General features: G+C 35.0%; 1 protein-coding gene across 9 annotated transcripts in view; it reads right to left on the reverse strand.

The window, feature by feature from the left end:
• LOC138710152 (zinc finger protein 664-like) overlaps nucleotides 1-23,189 on the reverse strand; it is an 82,686-nt gene that overhangs the window by 19,746 nt on the left and 39,751 nt on the right. For 4 of the 9 annotated variants that reach the window (XM_069840781.1, XM_069840779.1, XM_069840780.1 and 1 more), the window contains 3 exons: nucleotides 22,838-23,044; nucleotides 21,889-21,968; nucleotides 15,487-16,333 (listed from right to left, as the gene is read on the reverse strand). In XM_069840781.1, the coding sequence (XP_069696882.1) occupies nucleotides 15,586-16,333; nucleotides 21,889-21,968; nucleotides 22,838-23,038 (1,029 nt within the window). In that variant the 5' untranslated portion in view covers nucleotides 23,039-23,044 and the 3' untranslated portion in view covers nucleotides 15,487-15,585. Of the gene's footprint in view, nucleotides 1-15,486; nucleotides 16,334-21,876; nucleotides 21,969-22,837; nucleotides 23,045-23,189 lie in introns of those variants that run through there. The other 5 variants (XM_069840775.1, XM_069840776.1, XM_069840783.1 and 2 more) reach the window with 4 other exon arrangements.

Below are 23,189 nucleotides of genomic sequence, written 5' to 3' on the forward strand. Positions count from 1 at the left end.
CTTTAACTTTATTTTGAATAAAATTTAATATATTGTATAACAGAGGTGACTAATATTAGGTTAATATCATTATTGTTGGTGTTATTAAATTATACATGTTTATAATACTATGTATTTAATATTGTTAAGATGGCATACTTGAAATAATAATCGAAAATATACAATATATAATCGATACTATGGAATACTTGGGGTGGGTCCTGTAATGCATCTGTTCCTCTAAAAATTTTACCCTTGTTTTTTCTGGTATATCTAAATGTGTTTAAAATGTTAATGATAAGATTAATTTCAAGAAAAAGTCTTAAACTTCACTAATCCCTTTGTTTTGAGTACGTAAGAGAGTCAAGTCTCTTTTCTGGGGTTTCAAAATGTCGAGGAGATTTCTCTGATGAGAACATCACCAAGGGGAGACCAAGGCACTAAAATGATTCTGAGACTGAATTGAAAGCATCTAGGCAAAATGTAGGCTACATAATTATGTGTATCCAACTGTTAGAAGTATAGCACAGATAAGTTTTTCTATTTTTTGTCTGTCGTCGATCTGTTTTTTTTTTTTTTTTGTGCTATTACATTTCTTTTTCTTTTTTTTTTTTCAGCCAAGAGAGGTTACATCCTTGAATATATTTCTGCAACTAAATATTATTTAATCTTGTGTATTCAATACATCTTATCATTTATCCCAAGAAATTAATATTTTCAGTGTAAAATACTTACAAAACATGACGAAGTGCTGATGGTAGATGATAATTCATGTGCGAAATGATAAGAAATTGCTACTTCGATAAACGTTTGTGAGTAACAACGCACGTGGAACTGAGAGAACAAATACCGTACAAAATGTATTAATTTATTACACATTATAAGTCGAAAGCTAGTCTTTAAAATACCAATGACAAATTTGAACATTATAATGATACGTTTGGAATAGTAATACATTTAAATACCTGATTTGTTGATTTTATTGATCAACATGGACGTAAACAAATGACAATGTGATTATCTGTGACGTAAGTAAAATAATTGAACAGCGAGAACAATTGAGAATAGCTTGTACAAATATCACATTGCCAACTTCTTGCCACAATATGAAAGATGTTCAACAAAGAATAGAAAGCAGTAATAAATAACTATGAATACTGCGGGCATATCCTTTCTATATTCTTGGTGGTCGATGAATCTTGCCAAGTAGAAAGTGTCTTATAATAGTACTCACAAAGAATGAAACTGTAAATTTGATTGTATACTGTTACTCTACATAAACCATTTAAAATAAATTATATAGGTCTATGTGTAGAGGTTTCGAACCCAGAACAGTTTATTGTACCAGTATTCATGGTTTATATACGTAAAGATTATCTTTTTTGTTCCTACAGAATACATCTGTTATAGTAACAATTAATATTAGAGGAGAAAAATTTGCTCCGGCGCCAGGGATCGAACCTGGGTTTTTGGTTCTACGTACCAAGTGCCTCATCATTGAGCCACATCGAAGTTCAATCCACATCACTGGTTCGAACCCCTCTTCTCCATTGTTTTTCCCTTTGTGGCCTGACTCCAAGTTGGGCATGTATGCTGACATTTTATATTAAGTCAACTGCCATTATACAAAGAGCGCACTCAGTTGAGTGACTTGGTGGCCGGGATTCCACAGTAATATGCACACTAATATGCACAGTTATATGCACTGTTGCTCGAAGCGAATTTTTCTCCTCTGATATATTATTACCATAACAGATTTATTCTGTAGGATCAAAAAAAAATCTTTACATAGATTTTTTGAGCAACAAAACTGACATAATCCAATTCAAATCCTGTCCAAATTCAACCTCGCAAATTTCAAGCAGAGTACTTAACAAGAGGTACATAATAGAAACAACAACCAAATTTCTTGGCTTACAAATCGATAATATATTAAATTGGAAATATATTAAAGAAATTACCCCCAAACTAAATTCAGCATGATTTGCTATTAGATCTGTGCAAGAGATAGTAAATATCAATACTTTAAAAACAATATACTTTGCATACTTCCACTGGATAAGGAGTTTTGGAATAATATTCTAGGGAAATTCTACATAGTATATTTCTACTACAAAAAAAGAGTGATTAGAGTAATAGTAGGTGCCAAATGGAGGGAATCGTGTAGGACCATTTTTAAAAAGTACAAATAATGCCCATGGCTTGTCAGTATATTTTTTCATTAATAAACTTCCTTATATGTAATTGTGAAAACTTTGCAACTAATTCAACAGTTCATAGCATAAATACACGTCAGAAAAATTTACCTTCATACTCCATTGGCAAGTCTATCGTGCTATCAAGAAGGAATGTGTTATATGGCAGTAAATTTTTTATAGCCTCCCTATGGATATAAAAAATCAAACTCAGAACATAAGATTATTTAGGGCCAAATTAAAGAAGTACCTAATTTCTCACGCCTTCTATTCTGTAGGTGAATTTGACATTCAATAATGCTGCATGTATATTTCTGTCTTGTGTTAAGTATCAGTATTAACCCCTTGTGTTGTACTGTTATTGTAAAACCCTTCTGTATATATTTAAACTAGACTCTGGCTATGAATTAAGTCTTTGTAGTACTATTAAAATTATTTTTGACATGTTCCATATTCTAGCTGTGAAGTGATGTACGACCACCATGGAATGTAAATAAATACAATACAAAACCAACATTTTTTTTTTTAACAATTTATTGATCGATCAGCGCATTTAGCACTATACTGATCATTTCTAAATAAAATATAAATACAATAAATGACACTGAATTGAGGGTAGCCTAGATTGGGCTCCTCAATGAACAAAAATAATTGTTAATAAATAATTATTCACATAGGTTGATGTGATGATAAATTTTTATTATAATATGAGGTCCATTGGAAGTCGGCTCTTGATTCTGGTGGGAAATGTGGACTTCCTTCTGAGAGAGTAATGGATGGCGCCTGGAATATTTTCTAGGTTGTTATAGAACTTCTTAGCTTGTGAATGAATAAACTGTTTGATTGTGTCAATACCAGTTTCTCTGTGTAGTTGGCTGTTACGGACAAACCAAGGGGAATTGAGTGAAATTCGTAGGACTTTATTTTGAAAAGACTGGATGTGTTTAATTTCACTTATTGCAGCTCCTCCCCAGACAGGACAGGCATAAAGCAGTAGAGGTCGTAATAGAGATGTGTAAAGTAGCATGCAATTTTGTAGCTTTAGAGATGATTTCTTGTTGAGGAGCGGATATAATTTAGCGAGTCTTGAGTAGGCCAATTTAAGTTTGTTGTTGATGTGATGTTTCCATGACAGACGGCGATCTAAGTGCACTCCAAGATATTTCACAGCTTCATCCTTTGGTTTCCACGGTATCACGTTGGTTGAACGATTTATGCATGGAGGATTAGCAGGACGACACAAAGTAAATATCATTGCTTCGCATTTATTGTAGTTCAGTGCGATGTGCCAATTTTCAATCCAAGGGCATACGATGTTCAAGGCTTGCTGAAGGTGATTTGAGGCTATGTTAATGTTGCGATGGGTTGCATAAATAGCTGTATCGTCTGCATGCATAGCAATTTGTGGAGTTGGTGTTGCAGGAAAACATAAAATAAAAAAAAAAATGAGTTACAAATAAGTGAATATAGTTATTTTTCCCAACAGAAACAATCACTAGTAAGTTTTCCACAGCATAAATCACAAGAGGATATGAAAACACATTCTTTGCTGCTGCTGCTACTGCTGCTACTGCTACTGCTACTGCTACTGCTACTGCTACTCCTACTGCCACTACTTACTGGCTTTTAAGGAACCCGGAGGTTCATTTCCGCCCTCACATAAGCCTGTCATTGGTCCCTATCCTGAGCAAGATTAATCCAGTCTCTATCACCATATCCCACCTCCCTCAAATACATTTTAATATTATCCTCCCATCAACGTCTCAGCCTCCCCAAAGGTCTTTTTCCCTCCAGTCTCCCAACTAACACTCTATATGCATTTCTGGATTCGCCCATACGTGCTACATGCCCTGCCCATCTCAAACGTCTGGATTTAATGTTCCTAATTAGGTCGGGTGAAGAATACAATGCGTGCAGTTGTGTAACTTCCTCCATTCTCCTGTAACTTCATCCCTCTTAGCCCCAAATATTTTCCTAAGCACCTTATTCTCAAACACCCTTAACCTTTGTTCCTCTCTCAAAGTGAGAGTCCAAGGAAAACACATTTTTTTACGAATTATAATACAGTTTTAATAAATCAAACCATAATTTAAAATTGGGAGGGAGAGGAAGCGAAATTTAACTTTATTAAGTGAACAGGTAATTGCTTAGGAGTAGAGATTCAAGGCATAACCCCTTATAGAAGTCCGTGGAGTTGAGATTACATGAAAAAAGTCGAGTCACCATATTTTCTGCTTTTAAAGTGATTTTTACAGTTATGCACATAGTTCCTACACAGTGGTTCCCAGCAAATGACAGTATAGGAGCTGAGACCATACCAGCATATTGGAAATTACAAGTATGGACACTTCGCATCAGTACCTTTGATGTAGCAGGACTGATTTCAATGACCTTCAAACCAGCTTGCTTTTTCTGTAGAGTTGGTGCTGACATCACACCAGCTACAGCAATCGATACAGCGGAATATAACAGACATGCAATTAATACATCTAGGTACATTATGTACTGAAATAAAATAAATTGGACTGATGAAATAATAAATCCGCCATTAACTGTAATGTCTAGACTCTAGAGTTCCTTTATAATGAGAGTTGAGACGTTGACCCCAACAACAATTAAAATATGTAATGATTTGATAGCAGTGAGGTGTGAGAAGTGAATCCATATGCCTATATATTGTATAAAAATATTAAACGAATATGATACATAATTTTGCTCTTAACTTGAATTTATTTGAAGCAAAGCCATTACTGGATTATGCAGTAAGGAAGGCAATTTTTTTTTTTGTTTTATTATTTATTTTATTTATTTAATACCTTACACTTGAGCTACATTAGGCATTGCAGCCCGAAAGAGCAGAAGCTCATGCTCGGGCGCAGTTCAGATCAGTTATACAAAATATATCACAAAATTAAGAGAGTTCATTGAGCACAATCACATTAATAAATGGTAAAATAATACAGCATGTAATAATAGGGTCTATATAAAAATAGAAAATACAAAAGTACATAAATATTAGAGTATCAATTTTTAACTCAATTAGATTAAACAATTAAATAATTAATCTGATTTGTTTCTTAAATCTATGTGTGTTAAGTGTACTTAGCTCAGGGTAGGCTTTAATTAATGCATTATATATTTTGGGTTCAAAATTTCTGCTGTGTTTTAATCCAGCAGTTGTGTGGCATTTCGGAGTATTTAGAAAGAAACTGTAATTTTGTCTCGTATGGTATTCGTGAGGATCAAATTTAAATTTATTGTGGTTTTTATGGAAGTAAATCAGCAATGTTTGTTCATAAATTTGTTCTAGATTTGATACACCAAATTCCTGAAAAATTAATTTTGTTGGGTAATCAAAAGTTTTATATGGACAAATTTTAATAATTATTTTTGGAGCAAATTTAAAGGACGGAGAGTCGATTTTGCCATTCCTCCCCAACCTAAAATACCATACTGAATTATTGAAACAGAGCTAAGTACACAGTACGCAGAACATAAACAGGTAAATAAGAGCGTAGAATGGAAAATTTGTGGATTGTTTTACGCAATCTGTTACACAGGAAGGAGATATGCTTGTCCCATTTTAAATGTTGGTCAATAATAATGCCTAAATATTTAACTTGTGAGGATATACTTAAAGCGTTAATGAGCAAGTAGGTAGGTTACAATCATGTATTGTTATACTTCTGTTATTATTCATTTTTAGTTGCTCAAGGCCATGTGATGTTAATGAAAATGGTATTAATTTTGTTTTAGAAACGTTTGGATCCTGTGTCTCAATACTTATACTCAATTTTATTATCGAGGAACTCTCAGTGTGTGCTCGATTACACTAACCTCTAGTGCTTACCATGCACTACCACAGAGAAAAGAAATACGGATTATACAATGTGCACACGTGAATTAATAAAAGAATCAACTTTATTAAAGAATGGATTTTTTTTTAGGCTTTGCCACAAGAAGAATGCATGCAGGTGTTACAAAAAATGAACATAAACTTATGAAAGCTAAAGAATGCTTCAAGGATGAAGACAAAGATCACTTAGATGTCAATATACTAATAAGGACTAGGATTCTTAGGTAAATATTTTATTTGCATTATAATATAAACTCGTAATTATGTTTTAAGTTTCGGACAAGGCAAGGTTGTGGCCTCTCTCCTTTGCTTTTTAACGTTTATATGAATGCCATTGTGAAAGATTTTAGAGAACCAAACATGGATATATCACTATTAACAGAAATTTAAAATTAGATGTAATAATGTTTGCGGATGATCTTGTTTTACTAACAACATCTGAAGATGATTTGCAATGCTCAGTGCATAATTTAAATTTAATAGCTCAAAGATATTCAATGGAAATATCCATTAACAAAACAACAATAATGGCCTTTTGTGGTAAATACCCAATACCAAGCAAAATTTGTTTAAATAACACAATTTTGGAAAGAGTTCATGAGTTTACTTATTTAGGATATAAACTTTTTGTTGAAAATTTGGATTTACCAGAGAAAATTGTAAAATTCAACAAATCAATGGGCATCATTAATAGAGTTTTAAAACCTTCGTTAGTACAAAAATCAACTCGTACTCGCCTTTATCAAATAATAGCTCGACCAGTCTTATGTTATGGGAGTGAAGCGTGGACTATAAGGACAAAAGATGAAAGCAGACTAACAGCTTGCGAGATGAGATTCATGCGCCGAACAGCTGGCTACACTAAATGGGATCGAAAGAAAAATGAAGATATCCTTCAGGAACTTAATGTGTCATCAATACTGGACTATATCTCCAGATATCAGTTAAACTGGAAGGAACACATCTCAAGAATGGTTTCATCCAGGATCCCTAAGGCAATAATGAAGTATCGCCCAAATGGGAAATGGTCACTTGGTCGACCCATGAAAAGATGGCAAGAAAATCGCTTTTTCAGGCCGTAACAGTTCTTTTGGCACTAATACTTGACAGGATGATGATGGTGATGATTATTCGGACAAGGTCATCTGAGTATATACTTTAAATTTTATTTCACATAACAACACACATTTTGACAATTTTTGTTTATGTACATATTTTCAGACGTTCACATAAAACACACAAAAATTATATTACTACTAGTGGCTTGTGCAGCAAATGCTGCAAACTAAGTACCAGACATTCTGAAAGTTGTTTGTTTCAATAATAATGAAACATACTCTCTGTGAATGTTTTTTTATGCTAAATAGTTTGTCTTGAAGCTATACACATTCAGTTTTTTAATTTGAACGTGAAAATGCAAGTAACAATGTCAGGACGATCAGTCGGTTTTTCATGTGGGAGTAAAGCAGTAGCTATTTCAGGTCATTGTGGATTGTAGGTGAAAGTTAAAAAAAAAGTCAGGTTTGTTACGCTTTCGAACTATAGACATAGCGTCTTGGTATAGTTGCTGCATGTTTCGTGAACTACCTTGAAATTTATAGAGGGTAAAATAATTTTATCCTGCTAAGAGATCTTGCTGAAATCATCAGGTAACTACAAAATCTTGTAGGCCTCTTATTTTAGCAGTAAGTAATACCTTTTGGTCTTTCCATAGAAACTCTAATTTTTGTGCTCTCTCGAGCCAATACTGAAGAGAATCACGCACAGAAATATCTCCACACACCGCCATTAAATATAAGAAGAAGACCGAACCCCACTTAATTAACTATAAAAATATTTGATTTTTAATAACAATATATATAAGTTTTATAGTCTTCGGTAACATATACTATGTATACCATATAGCCGCCACTCAGTAAATTATAGAAATGAATATTTAATTTAAGATATTCTCTACATCTACTTATATAACCCAAAACATTTCACTTTCATATCGTCTATAGACCTATAGCATTAATATGTATAATTAATGAAAAATAGTCACATCAAGGGATTAACTACAATAATATTTCATTTCTAATGGTAATAATGTCATGATGCCACCTCAAGTTTTGTAGTTTCTAATATCCAATACACAGCTGTACTCAGAAAATTACACACCGCAGAATCAGACCTGTAAATAAGTTTAATAACTCTTGAAGTTTTTAATAACCAATTAAATTTGAGCTCTAAATGTGTCAGCAATCTTGCAGATCATAATCTTCGTGTAATATTGTTTACTGTAGTGTGTCTTTTGTTTTATTCTGAAAAGTCTCATAATTGACGACAGATGGATTTTGGAAAATAGGAAAATGATGTAGGAAATTGACATTTCACTGAAAATTACTATTTTTCTGAAAAAACTTTGGGTTCCAAGCTTCAAAATGAGGGGTCATTTATTAAAATCCATTCAGCCGTTTTCCCGTTATTTCCATTATCAGTTCGAATTATATACAGTATATAGATGATGTACCGAAGTACATATGGAGTTTCATTGCAGCAATTCTGCGTTTCCATATGGTGAATAATCGGTAGAATGGAGAAAAATTCTCTCCAGCACCGGGACTCGAACCTGGGTTTTCACAGGCTGGTGCTTTATGCACTAAGTCACACCAGATTCAAGTTCCGATGCCAGATTGAATCCCTCTCATGTTTAAGTTGTAGCTACTGTGTTCCCTATTTGTTGGCCTACCCTCATGTACCATACTGTTACACAGTACACGGGGATAGGTGAACAAAGGGGAACACAGTAGGTAGAACTTAAAAATGAGAGGGATTTAATTCAGCATCGGAACTTGAATTCGGATTGGCTTAGTGGATAAAGTCATCATCATCATCATTGGCATTACGGCCCTTATAGTTTAGCCTTAGCCTCCCTCAGAACATCCGACCAATCACTCCTGTCTAATGCTCGTGTTCTCCATCTTCTAATTCCAACTTTTGTTAGGTCAGCCTGAACGTCATCCAGCCATCTCAATTTAGGTCGTCTGACTTTCCTTCTTCCTACCGGTAATGCATCTAGTAGAGCTTTGGGTGTGCAATTGTTCTCCATCCTGGCTACGTGTCCCAGCCACTCTAACCTTCTGAGTTTTATGTCAACAACAATGTTGTTATCTTTATATAATTCATATAACTCAGCATTTGTTTTAATTCGCCAAAACCCTTGCTCATAAGTAGGCCCAAAGATTTTCTGTAATACTTTCCGTTCCCACGCATTTAAGATCTTAATTGCCCTTTCAGATAGAGTCCAGGTTTCACTTCCATATACTACTATTGGTTTAATAATAGTTTTATATATTCTTATTTTAGCTTTTCTTGAGATACACCTAGACTTCATAGTTTTATTCAATGCCCAAAGACCTCGATTCCCAGCTGCAATCTTCTCTTTTATATCAGTCATAACATCATTATTGTCTTTCACCATGGAACCCAGATACTTAAAACAGGAAACTCTATCAAAATCAGTATCATTTAAATTAATCTTATTAGAATTGTCATTATTCATATTATACATGTATTTAGTTTTATCACTGTTAATTTCCAGACCGGCTTTGATTGCTTCAGCTTCTATTTGTTTGAGTATTTCATCCATTGTACTTACATTGCGTGATAAGATAACAATATCGTCTGCATATGCCATATATTGTGCCGTTCTATTGATGATTGTACCTCCTGGGTTTATGGTTATCTTTTGAACAATTCTATGCAATCCAACATTAAACAACATAGTTGATAAGACATCACCTTGCCTAATGCCATTAAAAGTTATAAAGCTTTCAGAGAGCTTATTCTGAATTTTAACTTTATTTTGAGTTTGTGTTAAAGTTATTTTAGTTAAATTGATCAGTTTACTGGGAACTCCAATTTCGCCTAAAGTTTCTAGAATATAATCTCTGCTAATGCAGTCAAAAGCTTTTTTAAAATCAATATATAATTGGTGCAAAGGTAAATTAAATTCACAAAACTTCTCTAAAATTAGGTGTAAAGAAAATATTTGATTTGTTGTTGATCGACCCTTACGGAAACCGCACTGGTATTCTCCAAGAGCTGCTTCTATGTATGGTTCTAAATACTTAGCTAAGATATTAGTGAAAATTTTATATGTAGTATTTAGCAGTGATATGCCTCTATAATTCTTACACTCCAGTTTATTGCCCGTTTTATGTATAGGGCATATGACAGCTACACTCCAATCACTAGGCATTTGTTCCTGATTCCATATATCCACAATCAGATTATGAATACATTTCCACAACTCCTTTCCACCCTTTTTGATTAACTCTGCATTAATCGAATCTTCTCCTGGTGCTCTATTGTTTTTCATTTTCCTTATTGCATCATATACCATAGTATTCGTTGGTACTGGCATGTAAGGGTCAGGTCCAAAATAGGATACGTTTACATTTATATCTTCTTGTCCTCCAGAACTCAAGAGATCATTGAAATATTCAGTCCATACTTTTAGTACCTGTAGTTCTCCAGTAATTAGGTTTCCATCTTTGTTTTTACATATCATCGTTCTTGGTTGGAAGCCCTTCTTCTGCCTTCTGACACTTTCGAAAAACTTTCTGCTTTCATTTTTTCCAAATTTTTCATCTAAGTCGTACAATAAATTTTCTTCAAACATTTTCTTTTTCATTTTACAAATATTTTTAGTATTTCTCCTTCCTTCTTTGTATTTATCTGTTGCTGCTCTAGTTTTCTTTTGTAGCATAACCAGTCTGAGTTCATTTCTCTTATCTATCATTTCTTTGCATTCTTGATCAAACCAAGTGTTCCTATTTTTATTCTGCGTGGTCTGAATGATCTCTGAGGCAGCTGAATGTATATTTTGTTTAATGAAGGACCATTTCTGTTCAATATTCATCTCCTGTATGTTCTGTTTATGAATATTATCTGTTATAGTTCTTCTATACTCATCTGCTATTGTACTGTCCTCAAATTTATTAATATTAAATTTTATGCACCTGTTATTTACAAAAGTTGCTAATCTTGATAATCTAGGTCTATATTTAACTCTGACTAGAAAGTGATCTGAATCGCAGTCCGCTCCCCTTAGAGATCGAACATCTAAGATGTCTGAGGCATGCCTTGCACTTACCATGACGTGATCAATTTGATTAATTGTAAAGCCATCAGGTGATATCCATGTTTGTAGGTGTATATTTTTGTGGGGGAACCGCGTGCTGGAGATAACCAGATCTTTAGCAACCGCAAAATCACATAGTCTTTCCCCATTATCATTAGATATATCATGTAGTGTATACCTACCAACATTAGATACCACACTTGTTTTACCAATTTTGGCGTTCATGTCTCCTAATATAATTATAATATCATGCTTAGGTATTTGTTGGTGTACTCTATCCAAACGTTCATAAAAGGCATCCTTAACAATTTCATCTTTTTCTTCTGTGGGGGCATGCACTGATAAGATGGTGGTATTAAAAAATCTTCCTTTGATCCGTATACTACATATATGTTCATTAATGGGTTGAAAATCAATTATATTACTTTTAACTTTCTTGTGGACCAGGAAACCCGTTCCAAAATTATTTCGGCCATCACTACCACTATAGCATACCAAATAATTACCGGACATGAACATTTCCGTCCCTCGCCATCTTATTTCCTGCACTGCCGCAATCATTATATTATATTTGTCAAGTTCCTGTATCAAATCTCTCAGGACTCCAGGTCTAAATAAACTTCTTATGTTCCATGTAGCCAAATACATATCCTTATTCCGTTTGCCTAGTCGTCTCTGATAATCAGTCCGGCTTGCTTCTTTGGGTTTCTCAACGTTAAAATTTTTCCGGGATTGGGTTGTCAACCCAAAGCCCAACCCCCAACCTGGAGGGCCAGGGAACCTTCTGTTAGGGTTACCATTCCTTAGCCGAAAAAATCCCGTTTAGGCGCCGGATATTCGTCTTGAGTCTTCCTAAAGAAGACCTACTGGTTTTCTTTTAGTGATGGCCATTCCCGAGATTTAAAAATTCACCTATTTTAGTGGATAAAGTGCCAGCACGTAACTCTGGAAACCTGGGTTCAAGTCCCGGTGCCGGAGACAATTTTTCTCCATTCTACTGATTCTTTAACAGAAAAATTAAGTTTTCATCAAATAATTTTCGACAAAAGCACCACCTCAGATTAATCATGACCCGAATGTTCAGTGCAGTGCCTTAGACGTGACAGTTGGCAAGCTGTAAGAGCTGTTACCACTAAAACAATTTAGTGTAACTTACACACACAACAATTTCATTTTTGTTTTGTTACTGCTATAATTGAATGTGTAACACTTTTATTAAGCCGCCAATGCTTATCTACCAAGTGATTAAAACAAGTGCTCTACAAATTGCTTCTTACACAATGATTCAGCATTTTAGTATTATGAAGTTTTATATAAAAACAAAGAGAGAACAGTTATAATCGCCCCATTAAAAGGCAAGACACAACAGAACTCAAAGACAGAATAACAAAAACGACCAAACAAGTGTTCTTTTATAAAAGTTTTTATATTGGTGTTATACTATAAGTTTTATATTGCATTTTAGAAATTGATTGATATTAAGTAAGCTTAGTATTACTATTAGCACTAATTACTAGTAGACAAGCGACATCCATAAATGTATCACACACTTAATCACGAAAAGAAGTTCACAGAAAACACACACCAATGGCTAGGTTTTCAATCATTTACAAATGTTAATTGTTAATTTTAATTATAATGCATCTGAAGATGATACAAAAAATGGTATCGAAAACGTTCATGTAAAACTCTTATTCATGTAAATGACTATTATAGTAGATAAGCATTGGCGGCTTAATAAAAGTGTTACACATTAAATAACACACAAACATTGATGTGTCATTTAGGAGAGTCTTGTAAGTTATCATAACGCTGATTCAGGAAGCAATTATAATTTCATAAACATCATCTGTCTCTATTTCGTTTCCAGTCTCAAACATGTCTCCAGGGAGTGCATGTTGTTTCTTAATGGCCAGGGCGCTCTTTTCCTCAGTACAAGGCAGTGTTCCGCGATAATCGTCAAGCATTTGTAATGGATGAATCTCATTGTGTACTGTAATTCTTCTGCAGTTGGCGAGGCAACATAATTTATTCTGATGCATATTCTTGGAATGTAGGCTTTCACGGCCAGCATTGATAGGATGCGTATACTAGCAAGATACTACAACAACACAACGTGGAGACAATTTTCACTCCTACTAGGCAGACTCGTAACTGCTTACGGTCTGTCAAGGACAAACATAACCGACTTTCATCAGCTGGAGTATACAGAATCCCGTGTTCCTGTGGGTCAGTGTACATAGGTACAACACAGCGTAGCTTCAAGACCCGAATCACAGAGCATAGAAGGAACTGCCGTCTAGGTTACGTGGACAAGTGGCCGTAGCCGAGCATGCTTTTAATGATGGGGATCACAACATCAGGTTCCAGGACACCGACATCCTAAGCAGTACGCCACACTTCTATGCCAGTTACATCGGGAAGCTATTGAGATTCATAAACACAAAAAGAACTTTAACCGCAAGGAGGAAGGACTCAAGGTCAACAAAGCTTGGTATCCGGCCCTCAGAAGCACAAACATCAAACCCTTTCTCCGACAATTAGACACTATGACAAACAATCAAAGCACCGAAGCCACTGGTGTGGACCGCGGCGACAACAAGCAACAACAGCCCCACACCTCAAATATCGACGTGCTACCAGTCTGATACACACAGCAGATCTCTGCACACACGTGTACCACGCCACTGAAGATATCCACGGAGTAGTGGACGAAACATTTGGTTGTAACACCGACAAACTGATGCATATTGTTTATATTCACATGAAATAATTGAAACATAACGAAATATTTTTCCTTTTTGTCATATTTTCCCGATTTTTAGCACATAAAAATAAAAATATAAATATAAATATCTAAAAATTCGAGTCCTAATAATAATGATGACTTGCTCGCAATTAACCATCAGTTGAGTGCTGTTGTCGCATAAGCCATCATGCTGGAGAGCCAGGTTTGAGGCAGAACTATAAAACTTGAGTAATTAGAGCATAATATATATTGGAGACAAACATAATTAGTGCCTTCGACACTCAATTAGCTATATTTTCTGACAAACGTTTGGAACACCTGGTGTAGTGTGGCAACATTGGTATTATCGCCGCGCTCTCATGCTTAACATGTCGGCATCATACAATAACGTGCGGTGTGCTTTTAAAACATAATTTTTACCATAGAATAACTCTTCTCGGGTTCTCAGCCAGGTGAGTTGGAGATCTGCTTCCAAGCTTTCAACGGCTAGCTCTGCCATCTTCTTCAGGGACTTCGTCAGACTTCATCAGATGGCAGAGCTAGCCATCGAAAGCTTGGCAGCTAATCTCCAACTCACCTGGCTGAGAACCCAAGAATTGTTATTCTATATCAAATGCCGGGAAAGCCTCAAGTCATACATAATTTTTACCGACTGATTGTTGCTCTGTAGGTTTCACTCTAAGCGTCATGTTGTCATGTCTACTTCCTCGATAAGAATAAGCACTAGTTTGTTATATTGTTAAAAGGCTATTATTATTATTATTATTATTATTATTATTATTGTAATTAGTATTATTATTTCATATACAAGTACGTTAACATTCTTAACTCTTAATAACAACTCTTTAATAATAATTTTTAATCACATACCTTAATGTTCGTCCTCAGCACAAGACATTGCAACCTCGGTTTTAGTCCACGTGGATTAGACAAGTGGGTGTCATTTAATAATGGAAGCAGCTTATTGGTTGCAATATTGAAATTGAGGCGAGTAATTGGAGCGGCGACATAGGAAATTGAAAACAATAATGCAATTAAATTTCAAAGACCTGCCGAATATTATGCACGAGGCCACTCAAAGACCTGCCGAATGTTAACCATGAGAGCACGGCAGTAATACCGCTAAGTAAAATTCCTTTTTAAATTTTATTAATTCTGTTCTGTGCGTGCACTTATTTTATAGATGGAACTTTTTTTTTATTCTTCATATACTATAATCTAGGATCTGACCCTATCACTTGCTGGAAGCCAATGTGTGGGAACTATGTGGACACCTGTATCACACTGAACACTGGCTCTGCGAAAAAAAAATGAAATTTCGATTGAAGATTCAATATGTTCGCGCCACTGTAAAGGAATTTTTCACAATTTTATCACTGCCACAACACACTTAATTTCTTACTGTATTATATAATATATTATATAAGTATGGATATATGCGGGCATATAACTCTCCTAGTGATCACAATTAATTTTCACTACTCCATACTATAAATCCAAACGATTTTCAAGGTATTTTAGGAATGTTTTCTAGTGGCGCATGCATATTGAACCTTTACAGAATTCCGTAAAATTAATATGAGAAAGTGTATGCTCATATTTTATATAAGAGAAATGTAATAAATAAAAGTTCTTAAACAGAGTTCACCACATGTTTTGATATAGTAACAAGATCCTCTCACATTTTATTTGTTTTATTGTGTAATCGGGCATGAAATGTGACGTAGGATTTGGAAGAAAAATATTTGTTGCATTGCTTACACTGATATGGCTTTTCTCCAGTGTGAGTTCTTATATGTTTTCTTAGAACACTGCCATCTGAAAAACGTCTATTGCAATACTGACATTGGTAGAGTTTTTCGCCAATGTGCGTTCTAGAATGTTTCACAAGGGCACTCGAATGACAGAACGATTTATCACAACGATCACATTTGTATGGATTTTCACCAGTATGTGTCCGTGAATGAACTACGAGGTTAGTGGCCAAAGAGAATCGTTTTTTGCAATACTCACACTCGTATGGCTTTTCACCGGAATGTGTTTGTGTATGTATTAATAATGAATTATTGTATGAAAATTTTTTACCGCATAATTCGCAGCTGTACGGTTTTTCACCGGTATGGATTCGCACATGTCTTTTTAGACCTTCTTTTCTAGCGAAAAATTTACTGCATTGGTTACAAGAGTACTGCTTGTCTCCTGCAATAGCTTTCATTTTTAGGTCTTCATCATTGCACTTTTTACACAAAAAATTCCCTGTCTCACTGTATATAAAAAATTTCTCACATCTGTCACATTTCAGGACATTCTTGTCTTCGCTGGAAGAATTTGCAAGCTTCATCTCTTCTGGTAACCTTCCGTCTACAAATTTCACTTCTTTCTCTCTTGCACTGTTTGAAATGCTCTGTTGATAAGGCAACGCAGCCCTGCAAAAAACAGATTGTAATTACTTTTAATTTTTTCTGATGAATGAGATAATTTTCGAATCAACAAGAAAAAGATAAAAATGAAAACATCAGCAAAATACACACTAATAATAATAATCATCCGTGGCGCTACAGCCCATGAAGGGCCAAGACCTACCAGCCGGCTGTTGGCCTCACAACCCACATGTCGAAGCAGAGGTGGACGATCATCCAACCAGAATGGAGGTATCGTGTGGTTAGCACGATGAGCCCCCCAGCCGTTATAGCTGGTTTGCGTAACCGGATTTCGCTACCTATCGTAGCTCCCCAAGTGCATCACGATGCTGGGTGGGCACCGGTCTCATACACTGGCCGAAATTTCATGAGAAAATTTCTTCCCCCATGGGGACTCGAACCAGCGCGCATTCCGTAACGCGAGTCCTAGGCAGGATGCCTTGGACTGCGACGCCACGGCGCGGGACAAAATACACACTATATAGCCATAAATCTAATCTGAGACAAACGCTAATAAGAAAGTTCAACAACCAACAAATTTATCCAAATGCCATCCGCTGCAAAAAACAGGAAGTCATCAAGTCCACATGTGCGTCTCGTCTGGCCTGGCAGACTAAACAAATGAATTCATCATCACGAAAATGTCAGCAACAATGAATGGAATAACATAAAAATTAACAACAATTGAACATCTGCTGAAAATCATGAGGAATGGAATTATGGCGTCACCACAAGAACTTGGCGAGGTCTGCAGTAAACACCACTTACAAGGAGAGGACACGCTCTGTATATCACAGAATTAAATCAGATCTTGTGACATGAAAGTGCAAGAGACACTGTTTAAAGTCATACCTGGTATGGGTGGCCAATGACCGCTCGTTTTGGAAATATTGACTATTGTTTGTGACATACTTCCGTTGGGTACCTAATAGGGAAGCATTAGACTGTATAAGGGCGTAGCTCATGTGGTTGGGTGCTGAGTTGTCATCCAGGCAACCCGAGTTCGAATCCTAATACCTTCTGATTTTTTAAAGCTTGATATTATTATTATTATTATTATTATTATTATTATTATTATTATTATTATTATTATTATTATTATTATTCACGTTGAGTTGTCAGTTCCTATATTCAAAGCCATGTTGAAATATGCTGGTATGCATCAAAATTAATAAACGAACGAGAAATGTTTGTGAATGTGAAGGATATCTGTTTCGCGGCAGAAGTGCGGAAAAATGTGTGTGACTGTGGACAACCTTCTTTCATTTGCTGTGCATGGTGCAGGAAATATGTATGTTTGTGTGTTTTTATGACATCATAATGAATCGGGTACAAAATGAAATGGAATAGCTGCTACAGAAATAGAACAGATGCCGGTGACACATCTTACCTTCCTACGTGAGCAGTATTTCATTGTTTATCCTTTACAATACAATGTTAGTTAATTAGTAATTTGTTTAAAACATGATGAAGCATTCAATACATTGAGAAATATGATATAGGTATGTAAATAGATAACTGTGATCACAATATTAATCATTATTAAAAGAAAAAAATATAGAAACAGTTAAGATTCGAACTCAGGTTGCCTGGATAACAGCTCAGCATCCAACCATATGGGCTATGCTGTTACACAGTCTAATGCTTCCCTATTAGGCACCTAACGGAAGTATGTCACAAACAATAGCCAATATTTCCAAAACGAGGGGTCATTGGCCACCCATACCAGGTATGACTTTAAACAGTACGTCTTGTACTTTCATCTCACACAATCTTATTCCATTCGGTGATATACAGAGCATGTCCTCTCCTTGTGAGATACATTTATTAATATTTAGTTATTGAGTTATCAAACTCTTAACAGAATAGTTCATGTCGGACACCATGTATTTTAAGACTTACTTACTTAGTGGCTTTTAAGGAACCTGGAGGTTTATTGCCGCCCGCCATTGGTCCCTATCCTGAGCAAAATTAATCCAGTCTCTACCATCATATCCCACTTCCCTCAAATCCATTTTAATATTATCCTCCCATCTTGTATTTTAAGACAGCAACTCAAAATTAAAACATTTGAACTACATGGAAAAGATGAACTTAAAAGTAATAGCTTGCACTACCATTCCATAGAATCTTGAGGACAGAACAAACTGCATTATTGCTGGTTTTTTTTTTTTTTTACATTATGAACAAAAGAGAGCGAGTTCAAAAACTCCCCAAGTCACCTTCTTTTTCGAAATGTGTCTTTTTTATTGAAATGTAGTGATTTGGACACATTTCATCCAGTTCTGGAAAGAAGTGTCCAAGTCTACGCTCCTAACATATTTGGACAGCCTTAAAATATTCAGTCATTTCAATATAATTCCAAGTCCAGGACATGGTAGGCTCAAGAAAATGGAACAAATGTTCCCAGTTCGAGGACATTCTTTCCTACCTTGTGACTAGCATTTTGCGGTCATTGAAAAAATGAAAAGAAATGTTGAGTCCATGGAAATGTATCAAGGATGGATTTAGTTGAAGAGAAAAATTCCCTGTTTATTCTGTAAAAGGTAATGAAATAATTGATTTTCAGAATGAATTTAAAATAGTTTTAAGAGCAGTGTCAGAGTATTGAAACTTAATTCAGGACCTGTAATTCGCTCCCAGAAAGCTTACAAAGGTCAGATTCCTATAAATGAAAAGAAATTGAATTGTGTGAAATCTTTGATGAAATTCTTACATAATGATGCTGTGAACTGCATTCAGTCACTTGTTGGTACTAGTGGTAATGTTAATGAGGATGGAGATTATGACCATGAATGTCAGTTTATAGGCTTCATGTAATTCTTTACCCTTATACACCTAATTACCCTCTCTTCAATGCTTCATAAAAAAGTGAGTGATTTCAAATGTGTCTCGTGTCCAAAACCTTCAAATGTCGTTTAACAAGTCCTTAATACACAAATTGATATAAAAACTTATGGAGCAATTGATATGATATCATTTTAAAACATTATACTTGAAAAATTAAGTTTGTTTTAAAAAATATAGATTTATACAGTTTTTTTAATTCCTGAAAATTTTACTTCTCTGAACTTGAACTCACGATATCAAATTTTAAAAGAACTTAGGCTTTAAGATAGATTGCAGATCTGACAATGATATAAATGATTGTGTAGATTGTAAGAAAATCTGTAGACGAAATTGTAACTACTGTTCTCAATAATTGCACCACACATATATATATATGTACTATGTGTGTGTGCATGTGTTATGAGTCCTGTTAATTTCCTTTTGTGTACAGTACACACACATATTAATTGTATCATTTCTAAATATTGAGTGTATCTCTGTTAATTGCTGATTAACTTAACACCAAATATTGTGAATATAGAGTCCCAAGAGGCTAACTCTGTTGAGAGGTAGTTTAATAAATAAATAATAGAAAAATTAAATACAGGCAGAGAATGACACAAAAATAAACTATGGTTCTGGAGTAATGTTTAGCATGAAACTAACGGGCCCAGGTTCAAATCCTGGATGGAACAAGTAACCTGCTTGAGGTTTTTATCTGGGGTTTTCCCTCAACCCATTAGCCTAAGAGCAAATGTTAGTTAACTTTTGGCACTGGTCCCTGGACTAATTTCGCTGGCATTATCACTTTCATCTCATTCAGATGCTAGATAACCTTAGCAGTTGATAAAGCATTGTAGAATAAACTACCAAAAAACTAAATAAAATATTATGTTGTGGCTACATTTCTCTGTTGTATCATCAACATTCCTACCTCAATAAACTAATATTAGCTTCGGTTTTCCTATGTTTTCCAATTTCCCCATTTACTGCCAATCACCTCCAATTCTTTTCCACAGAGCTTTTTGAGAATTCCATGTTCTGAGCTTCATTTTGGTCTCGCCCTCTGGTTTTACAATAGAAAAATCTCCTTTTTTTTAAGTGGTCCTTCATTCTTGTCACCTGACCAGTTCATTATACACAAAACTAAAGAACTAAATTAGACTAACAAACTTTGGGATCGGATACATAATTTCTTCATTCATTCAGAGTTCTGCCCAAGGGCAGGTCTTTCATTGCAAACCCAGCATTCTCCAGTCTTTCCTATTTTCTGCCTTCCTCTTAGTCTCCTCATATGATCCATATATCTTAATGTCGTCTATCATCTGGTATCTTCTTCTGCCCGAACTCTTCTCCCGTTCACCATTCCTTCCAGTGCATCCTTCAGTAGGCAGTTTCTTCTCAGCCAATTCCTTTTCCTCTTCCTGATCAGTTTCAGCATCATTCTTTCTTCACCCACTCTTTCCAACACAGCTTCATTTCTTACTCTTATACAACACTTTTTGTTGAAGGATTATTACATACACCTTCATCCTTAAAACATTTGTAAGTGTAATAAATTTTATTACCCCATACCCTTAATTCCTATTTTGGAGGGGAAAAAATGCCTACAGAGTATTTTTTTTTTAATTGTGGAACTTAAAAATTTTCGTTTTACTACTTGTACCAAACTATTTAAAAAAAATTGCTCCAACGTTTTTAATAATTGGTACTACTTTTTTTTTTTGTTTAAATGAAATGTTTTTCTTTTTGTGTTTCATTTCTGTAAAGATAGGTTAAAGATTGAGGTACAGTTTGTTGCTTTCACTAAGAAAAATGGCCATACAACATTTCATGAAATGTTCTAATTATAATTAATTGTGGAAGATGTGATGTAAGTAGTTTTCAACAACAGTTTTGAGAAAACGAGCAATAAAATTACAGATTGCTGGCTGAACTGTGTTTGCATGGCATGACATTTCAACGCATAACTTGGTCTACTTTACGGACATCTTAACACAGATATAAAGCTAGAGTTCATATTAAATTAATATAATAAAAATGAACATTGAATTTTCTCTTTTTTCCCCTTTGAAGGTGTAACACCTTTATTAAAAAATGGGATGTGATGTTTTGTTTCAGTTTTTAGGTCATTAACTTGTAGTAGTGCACCGTAACTGTTATAAATGTTCACGACAATAAATATCACATTACGTTGTTTTGCAAGTTAATAATCTAAATAAATAAAATTATTATTATTATTACTGCAGTGTTAAATTAACAGTCTGTACCCAAAACACTGCACCCCATTTGTTCCTTAAAAATGTGTTTAAAAAAGGTTATCTATTCGATCCTTAAGGTTGTCAGTCCAATTTAGAGACACCCTATATAAATACTGTATTACCTCCATTACTTCCCATCCAATTCCTGTGTTATACGAGTACGTATAGTACATTATTTTACTGAAAAATAATTTTAGTCATTTTCTGTATTGGTCATATGCTGTTAGTAATTAAGGTACATTCAAAGGGAGCTCGCCTGCTGGAGTAAACAGTCTTTTATTTCTGCCTATCAGTGTTCAATGATTTGTCCGATATTAAAATTAAGCTTGAAGAAGACAGAACACTTTTGTTGTACCCTATTTTCAACTTTTAAAGTATTTTATTTTTCCTAAAGTTACAGCATACCCTTATCCTGGAGACATAAGCACGGTTCTTTCTTTTTCTACAAGGATTTATTACCATTTTACTCACCCCAAAACACCGACATTATCTTCCATTATTTCTTCTTCAGCAACTTCCTTCTTAACTTCAGGCAAATAGTCTGACTCTGCCTGTAATAAGAACAGTGACAATATATAGGTACATTATCTTCATTCTAGCAATCATTATTATTATTATTATTATTATTATTATTATTATTATTATTATTATTAGTTATATTACCGGTTGATCTGTATGCTGTGAAACTTGGACTCTCACTTTGAGAGAGGAACAGAGATTGAGGGTTTCTGAGAATAAGATTCTTAGGGAAATATTTGGGGCTAAAAGGGATGAAGTTACAGGAGAATGGAGAAAGTTACACAACGCAGAACTGCACGCATTGTATTCTTCACCTGACATAATTAGGAACATTAAATCCAGACGTTTGAGATGGGCAGGGCATGTAGCACGTATGGGTGAATCCAGAAATGCATATAGAGTGTTAGTTGGGAGGCCAGAGGGAAAAAGACCTTTGAGGAGGCCGAGACGTAGATGGGAAGATAATATTAAAATGTATTTGAAGGAGGTGGGATATGATGGTAGAGACTGGATTAATCTTGCACAGGATAGGGACCAATGGCGGGCTTATGTGAGGGCGGCAATGAATCTCAGGGTTCCTTAAAAGCCATAAGTAAGTAAGTAAGTATTATTATTATTATTATTATTATTATTATTATTATTATTATTCTATAAAAATCACATCTAGTAACAAACTATCACAATTAGTTTCAGAAAGGAACCACTCTGTAAAAACAAAAACGACTTACGTAATGAGTACCGGGGACTAGGAACCTACCAAATATTAAATCACTAATTTCCACTGAGTAGCTTCTGAGGAGTTCAAATAAAACAAACAATATTCTTTACATAAATATCTTCCTTTTTGGTTCTTTCCTGAGATGGTTCTTTGGACGTTTACATAACCAATACACTAACTCACCTCAGTTTCAGTGTTCACCGCTACAAATATGAAGGGCACTGCAGCTGCTTCCTCCTCCTTCACCTCCTCCTCCTCCTCCTCCTCCTCCTCCTCCTCCTCGAATTCATTGTGTGATTTAGATTCATTTGCAACTTCTCCAAAAATGCTGGACTGTGTTTGTAATCCGTCGACTGCCAAGGGCTCCACTTTTATAACCTCCATCTTGACCTACACACAAGAATTCACAACACTATGAACACAAGCATATGTACAGTAGTGGCAAAAAAAACCGGACCGACCCTTGTAGCTGATTTCAGAGTCTTGTTCACTCCAGAGCACAATAGACTGATAACTAAGACTTTCGTGGTTCGAA

The sequence above is a fragment of the Periplaneta americana genome, chromosome 12 (assembly GCF_040183065.1).
Source record: "Periplaneta americana isolate PAMFEO1 chromosome 12, P.americana_PAMFEO1_priV1, whole genome shotgun sequence".
NCBI lineage: Eukaryota > Metazoa > Arthropoda > Insecta > Blattodea > Blattidae > Periplaneta > Periplaneta americana.